This window comes from Capsicum annuum, chromosome 2 (assembly GCF_002878395.1).
Source record: "Capsicum annuum cultivar UCD-10X-F1 chromosome 2, UCD10Xv1.1, whole genome shotgun sequence".
Taxonomy (NCBI): domain Eukaryota; kingdom Viridiplantae; phylum Streptophyta; class Magnoliopsida; order Solanales; family Solanaceae; genus Capsicum; species Capsicum annuum.
In genome coordinates this window covers 102,588,211-102,596,737 of record NC_061112.1, presented here as the reverse complement: position 1 = coordinate 102,596,737, position 8,527 = coordinate 102,588,211, and the positions used below count along the sequence as shown (strand labels likewise).

The 8,527-nt window shown below is 36.0% G+C and overlaps 1 protein-coding gene across 1 annotated transcript; it reads left to right on the top strand.

Moving 5' to 3' along the window:
- Nucleotides 1–1,339: 1,339 nt before the first annotated feature.
- LOC124896224 (probable protein phosphatase 2C 18) lies at nucleotides 1,340–3,031 on the top strand. The gene is made up of 3 exons (XM_047407755.1): nucleotides 1,340–1,417; nucleotides 1,507–1,624; nucleotides 2,763–3,031. Exons 1-3 carry the CDS (start codon nucleotides 1,340–1,342, stop codon nucleotides 3,029–3,031), a joined length of 465 nt encoding a protein of 154 aa, XP_047263711.1.
- The last annotated feature ends 5,496 nt before the right edge of the window (nucleotides 3,032–8,527 follow it).

Genomic DNA, 8,527 nt, shown 5'->3' with positions numbered 1-8,527 from the left:
GTACCATATTTTCTCGCTTAGTTGTCTCAGTGTAGTATAAGAAAATTTCCATATCTGCTTGGATTTCTTATTTTGAATTTAAAAAATATCTGCAGACTTTGTTTTGGCTTATTTCTAGTAATTGAGTATTATTAATATGATTAAAAGTCTAGATTTGTAAAAACTAGAGAAAAAATTTGCTTCTCTAAACCCAGAGGGGTGGTCGTAGAGATGGAGACTACCATCAAGTTGTTCATGTGTTGATATTTGCTGAGAGTACATAAGAACTACTTCTCTAAGGATGTGCTGATTGCAAGGATTCCTGCGTTGGTCAGTGGGATATCTCAAGTGTTAGTCATATACTCTTTTATAATCTACAGCTTTCTAATTTTGTAAGTGTTTGGCATTATCTTCTCTAAGTTGCTCCCGAAAAAGTCGTGTTTGGATCTGTTAAACAGAAAATCTTTCTTTGACCCCATCAAGTAATTTTTTAGCACTTTTTTTATATAGCTATGAAACTTCACTGCATTATATTTGCTTTATTTCATTGCAAATGAATGGAGGATAGGAATGACCTCATATTAGCAAATTCAGTAAATTGGAAATGTTGTTTGTAAGTTGGACAAATGCTTTAGTTTTTGACTTTTATGTTGCAAGTGTATATTTGTGGAAGAATTTTAACGACGAATGATGTTATGAGAGGATTGGCTTTTGCATACTCTTTATAGATACTTATATTATGGCTAGCTACTTCTCGTTCCTATCATGGATAAGTACACAGTTACATGAAAAACCATTTGGAAGTTGAACAAATACTTTATTTTCTGGCGTCTATGTTGTATGTGTATATTTGTGGAAGAAGATCAATTACGAATGCAATGCAATATTATGAGATACTTGGCTACTAAATACTCTTTCTCGATAGTTAATTTATGTCACTACTTCTTGACGGGATAGAAAAGGTTTTCTGTTGGGATATGTAATTGTTATTGGACATGTATATAGGATGGGCTCCTGATCATTCCATTTATCATCCTTCCCCTTTTCATGGTTGGGAAGGGGAGCCTTGGAGTAACTGGTAAAGTTGTTGCTATGTGACTAGTAGGTCACGGGTTCAAGCTAGAAATAATAGCCTCGAAAAGAAATATAAAGTGTGGGTGCTTTCCCAAGGATGTTCTAAGAGAAAAGTGAAGATGTTATAAGAGAGCACAGTCTCAACACGGGGAGTATCCTATATCCTGAGGATGCTTTCCTCATCGCTGTTAAGGAGTCGAGACTCTCCATTGATGTTGAAGAAACTGAAAAACACCTAGAGGTATTTCAAACATTGAAGGAGTCATTTCTGAAGGCTTATAAGGTTATGGATAGAGAACTCAGAAGCTATACGAATATCGATTGCTTCTGTAGTGGAACAACAGTTGTAACCCTGGTTAAACAGGTTCGTCGACATATTCAGCAAGTTGAAGCTAGCTAGTTTTTCTACCATTTTATTCTAAATATGAACACTTTTATTTTGTTTTTTGGCAGGGTAAAAATCTTGTTATTGGTAATATTGGGGACTCTAGAACTGTGCTGGCTACGAGAGGCGAGGATGATTCTCTCACTGCAGTGCAATTAACAGTAGACCTTAAGCCGGATTTACCAGGTGAATACATGTCTATATCTTGCTGCCTGCACAGTGACATTTTTTGTTTTTTTTTGAAATTGTGTTAATCAACAAAATTACCACTTAATATCTGTTCATTTAATGATCTTATCTATCTCCCGATAAATGTTATGTCAGCTGTTCTGAGCTAAACTATTGCAAATATCCATAAGATTTGAAATGGCGCCATGCTGTTACAATCTTACACATTCATGCATCATCCCTCCCTAAGAAAAAAATATGTTTATCTACCAAGTGTTATATCCCTTCTCCTCCCTAGTTTTGGCCTTTGTGCGTCTCTACAAATTTCAGCTTTCAGTCAAGCTTTCTCATATTTTTTATGACAAAATCAAGAAAACATAAATGTTAGCTATTTGAGATAAGTTAATAATGGTCAAAACTGTGAACTTTTGGGTTCATTGGTTAAAGAGATAGAACGATTAGGATCTCATCCGTCAATGGTGGCGAGTATATCTTATAGAGTAAAGTTGTTGTAGTGTGGGTTGAATTATCAATTCATATATGAAATCAGTCAATCGATCAACTCTAATCTTGGGCTAGTTGAGGTTGTCTATTTGAATCCTCTGTAATTATCTATCCTACTGATGAAATTTCACACTTTACAATGATTATCTCAACTTGCTTATTTCTTTTATTTAAGTAGTGGTCAGCTATTACAATTTTGGAGTGCATACGATCATTCAAGTATCAACAATTTCATTTGGTTTCAACTGTCCTAGTAAAACATGAACTACAACTTTTAAACTTCTGTAATTAGCTATAGATATTTAAATATATTATTTCTTGAATACACTTTTATTATGTAAACAGAGTTTGACTAACACAAGGATTATTGTCTGTATGTGAAATTTTACACCCCCTTGAAATGCTGAATGTTCTCTCCCATGTGATTGCATACACACATGGTCATGATGAACGTTCCCAAATCGTCCATGTAAGACTAAATCTTAATGTAGTAGTTTACTTAATTCTTATTTTTTTAGTTTAAAGTAATTTTTGGCATCTAATCATTTTTAAATACAATCCATTATAATTTCACTTTCTCTATTACAGGAAAGATTTGAAGATATATTATGAGAAAAAATATTATCAGAATTTGATATTGATTAATTTGAAGTATATTACCAAGCTGCTGGAGGAGAAAAGAAGCGAAGAGTATTTGGTCTTGGATCTGAAGCAAAAGGCTACTACAGGCAAACTCTTTGTGTTTCTTATGGAAAGAAATCATCTTCAGCTTCTCATGAATTGTGTTTAGCTTTTGCTATCTTTCGTATTATGGATGATGTGGGTTGTTTTAAGGATAGTTGGTTGATGTTTGGTACTATGAATGTGTTGGACACAATTATGTGTTTAGACGTTGCTATGTTTGGTATTGTGGATGTTTAGATTTTGCTATCTATATATGTGAGTTTTTTTATATGAATGTTGGATATTTTAAGAATTTTAAAAAATTGGGGACTAAATAACAAAATTTTTACCGACGGACTAGCAATGAAATATTTGGTCAACAAATAATCAAAATGACGAAATACAATATGAAATTAGTAACGACATTTATAAATATAACAACTAATATATTCGTTGCTACAAAATGGCAACGGATATTGGTCGTCTCTATGACGTTGCAAAATTGGCAATAGATTTTATTTTTTTCATTGCTAAATGGTTAGCAACGCACAAAATAGCAATGACACATATTCCATCGTTGATCCATCTCTATATTGATATAGCAACAGATATATGTTTATTAGCAACGTTTTTAGTCTGTTGCTAAATGCGGTTTTTTTTGTAGTGTGAGAGTATTTTGTGAAAAGATGAGTATATTTTCCCCTTTGGATCCTTAATTTCGTTATATAGGTGGGTCAAGATGGCTGGAAAATGACCCCTTTGCCCTCACCAACCCGTAACTTAATACATTAATTGTACCCAGTGACGTGATTGGCGCCGCATCACATTGATGGGATCGATGCGATCACCAATGCGTCGCATTGATGGTGTCAATGTGATATCCAACGCAACGCGTCAAGATCACTTTGGCTTGCTATTTTGTACATCCAAACACAACTCAAACAATGTCCAAAATTTCAGAAACTCACCTAATATAACCTATTGACATCCCTGATCATGAATCAAATTTAAAAATCGATAATTTAAGGCCAGAAAGATCGTAAATGATGCCATTGAAGTATCGATGCCAAAAATAAGACTAAGTGTTAACACTTAGCTAAAATTTTCTAAGTCTGGGACCTCTTTTGGCATACTATATAGGACTGAAATGACTAGGACTTTTGCGGGGTCTTACATTACCAGTTGCAGGATGTAGCTCACACTTGGTATAAGCAGTAGAAGAGAGACAGGAGCGCAAATATAGGGCCTATTGAATAGGAGGAGTTTGCTACAACCTTTTTAGATAGATTCTTTTCTTTGGAGTTGAGGAAAGCTAAGGTGCTGGAGTTCATTAATTTGAAGTAGGGAAGTATGAGTGTGAAGGAGTATTCGCTTAAGTTTACTCAGCTAGCTAAGTATGCTTCTCATGTGGTGGCTGATTGCAGGTCTAGGATGAGCAAGTTTGTGTCTGGTATGTCTGATAGTATGGTCAAAGAGTATAGGAGTGCAATATTGATTAAGGAAATAGACTTGTCTATACTTATGGTCCATGCTCAGTAGATCGAGGAAGAGAAGGTTAAAGAGAAAGAAAGAGAGAGTAAGAGGGCTAGGATAGGTAGTTTTAATTTTTCTCAGTCAGAGGGTGGTAACCGTTCTCAGTTCAGCTAGAAGTGTTCAGCTCAGTTCTATCTTCATCAGTGTGCCAGTACCATAGTTTAGGAGTAATAGTCGGGATGGGGCTCCAGGCTCTAAAACCTTGGGTTGTGTGAGCAGTGGTTGTACCTATCCGCTTTGCGGAGAATATGGTAAAAATCAACTAGGTGTATGTAGAGTTGGCAGTGATGTATGTTTTAGACGTGGTAAGCTAGGCCATAAAATGCGAGAGTGTAGAGTAATGCCTCAGAGGGGAAAGGATTTGCGCCAACAGAGTCAGTCCAACCACCTTCCAGTTTCATCCGAATTCCCGACTCAGTAGGGCACCACTTCTAGTGCCATTAGTGGTCAACGTCAAAATAGACTTTATGTACTTCAGTCCCAATATGATTAGGAAAGTTCTCCTAATGTAGTTATGGGCACATTACAAGCCTTTCATACTCTTGTGTATGTTTTACTAAACCCCGAAGCTTCACTTTCTCTTGTAACCCCCCATATAGCTGTCGTCTTTAGCGCCAAACTCGAAACATTAGTAGAACCCTTCTCAGTGTTTACCGGGTAAATATATCATAGCTAGATGGGTATATAGAAATTGCCTGATTACAGTATCCCAGCAAACCACTTCAGTTGATTTTAGAAATAGAGTCATTCAGTTTCAGTTTTCCAATGAACCAGTCATTGAATGAAGAGGCAGTACCTCAATTCTTAGGAGTTAGACGTGTTTTCAGATTCCTTCTTAGAATCCTATTATAGCATATGATCTATAATTAGAAGCATGAAACCAGGACTTTGGAAACAGTAGTAGAGTTGGGATAATGTTATCTTAATTTGAGTAGATTATATTTATTGGGGCTAGTTGTATGAAAGGTGAATCAGTAGGCTTGAAGCAATGTATGCAAGAATTTAGGTTTGTCGATTCAAAACATATGTTGTAGATGCGATGTTTGTAGGCTATGATGAAAGTAGTATGATTAGTAAAGATTTGGGGATATCCATGTTATGTGTTAGAATCTAAGTTTGAATCTTTGAAGGTTGAGCTAATAGAAAGAGGAGTTGAAAATTCTCAGTTAGTCAATTTTAAGTTGTTACATGATGATTGTTGGGGCTATAGAGGGCTCAGAGTTGTATCTCAGAAAAAAATACCAACTACAAGTTTTACATTATTAGGCATAGTCATTCAGGGTGAGGTTACCAGTTATGCATGGTATTATACTTCAGATTCTAGCAAAAAGTGGTGGCAGTTCAGTTTAGAGATATTGATTTAGTGGTTCCCATACTTAGAATGATGTTTTTAAGCTAAGGGGGAGATGATAGAACAAGTAACCAAGTCAGGCTCTCAGATTCTAGTAGTAATGCTAGTGTATTGTAAAACATCAGTAGGGAAGGAAGATGTCCAACCCATTCTTATCTCAGTGCAAGGTTTTTCAGTCATCACGATATCTACTAATGCTTTACATGTCAATCCTATGGTCATGGCTCGTATTCAGGCACTTTATAAAAAATCATGTACGCTTCCAGTTCCTAGTATTAAGAGTTTTAGTTCACCCAGCAGTCTAAATCATATTCCATGAATTTATGAACTCCAAACTCAGGTCATGCAGCTCATGACTCATGTAATCATGTTTTATGGTATTCTCAGTTCCCATAACTCATGCTACACTCCTAATGATCTGCAAAATTCAGATTATGTCATGTATATCCTCATATTTGATTTCTTTGATGAATTCATATCATTGATACTCTATTCTTCAGGCCTCATTTTTTGACTCTAGATATTCAATCATGATTCAGTCCATAAGTATCCCATGCATTATCTCAGTCTTTTCTTAGTATTTCAGCCAAGTCAGTATCATTCGGGGATGAACTATCCAGAGGGAGGGGAGATGTTGTAATACCCCCAAGTTTCCATGTTGTAAATCTCTTATCTTTTCTTTATGAAACCAGATCTATTTACTTATAAGTTGACTCTCTCGTTTCTATCTCAGCCTTATAACCATTCTCATGTCATTGCATGTATTCACGAAATCAGTTCAGTTTATGTATAATGCTTAGACTCAATCATGCAGTCATATTCCAAGTCATGCATGTTCAAAATATGATATTAGTTACCTTCGTACAGTACTCTCAGTCTAACCAGTCTCATTCGAGGATGAATGTTAACAAGGGGGAGATAATGTAACACCCCATATTTTTGGGCTAGACTTTGAAGCGTCGCTCTTACGTGTGGTGACTCTAATCCCATGAATTTATTTTGAATACTTGTGTCATGATCTTTATCCTAGTGTATGAAGTAATTTCTAGGTAAAAATGTTCATAAGAATCACTTAGAACAAAGTTGAGCTGAGAGCCTTTGATTCATCCAAAGTTTGGTATTTGATTCTATAAGGGTCATCTTTGAATGAGTATTACTTTTTGTATATAAAGAATTTGGCAGATTAAGACCCTCCAAATTATGGATAATCGAATTAGCTTGACAGCGATATCAATTTTGCCTTAATCTAATACCCGAGTGAAAAGGTATGTCATTTTTCGTGTGAGGCAGTAAGGTCTCGCGATAGGCTCGTGATGTGAGGTCCATTTCTCGTTTTTGGGAGATGCAACGCGAGGTCCATTCCACGTTTCTGGGGGTCATACCACGAGTATTATTTACATGGGAAAAAGAGTCCAAGTGGAAGTTTAGTCCTTTTTCCTTATCCCCATCCGTCCAAACACGATTTATAACTCAAATGGGGTATTATTTGCCCATCTTCTGCAAATCAACTCACGTAAAAACCCTCCCCTTTACCAAGAACAAATTCAATTTTCTTTCTCGATAAATCAAGATTCCAAGCTACTAAGTTCAAGCAATCTTCAAGAAATCATCTACTAAGGTATGTTAAATGTTCATCCATGGGCCCTTTTTACCCATGGAGTCCAAGAACCCAAGTTCAAGTTTAAAAGTATGATCTTTACATATTTTTATGAATTATTGTCATGAACTTTCATGAATTTTGAATTTTATATCATGTTTACATGAAATTGTTGTTGTTATTAAATCCTACACGTTTGAATGGTGTTGTTCGTTGATTTAAGCCTTAATTGGTGATTTAGTATCAAAAATCATGCTACTACTACTTGTTTAAAACTATTCCCATGATTTAATTCATGACCCTCAAGTGTTTGATGAAATGCCTAAGTAATGATTTTAGAGTAATGCTTACTTATTATAGTTTCAAATGCTCTCATGTGTTCTTATTGTTAATGTTATCGAGTCCTGAGGGTTATGAATAGTGTTCTTATTGTTAATGTTATCGAGTCCTGAGGGTTATGAATACCCAAAAACTTAGATGTTTAAATAGTTTTAAAATGGTTTTAGATAAACCATTAGCAGTATCATTTAGTAGTTATCATGATTAGTTCCTTGGTCAGTTAAGCTTAGTTTAGTCCCGTAATCAGTGTCAGTTCAGTTGGGAGTAGGATTTAGCACCGAGAGAACCTAGGGATGAGGGCTCATCCGTCAACTAAGACTGGGTCCTTAAAATCAATCCCTAAGTTTCAGAACTACGTAGCCATCGTAGGTTATGAGATGTCACCCGCCAGTTTAGGACTGCCACTCTCAAGGATTACCCGCCAGTTTAGGACTGATCTTAGGGGTCACCCGCCAGATTAAGACTGACTCCACAACCATTGTTAGTACCCATGGCACGGTACTAGCACCTTCCCAAATGGGGTTACAGGTTGGACCCCAGTTAGCTTAGATTGGGGCATGTCGGTTATGTGATACCTCCAATAGTCTCAGTCCAACATTCAGTTCAGAGGTTAGTTTTCAGGCTTTTCTTAAATATGGCATATAGTTATTAGTTGCTCGGTATCAGTATTTCTGTATTTCAGTTTACAGACTACCCCAATATCATGTCATAAACTTGGTTGTGCCTTATCAGATTTTATAGCTTCCTCGCATACTATACATCAGTTATCTCATGCTCTTATCCAATCAGTTATTATTCATACTTATGAGGCATGCATATCAGCCTAACCTTATTTAGCATACCAATATTCAAAGTACTGACCGCATACTCGTTTCTTGTGCTATGATGTCTCATATCATAGGTTTGGACTCTCAGGTTCCCGACCGCACCTAGA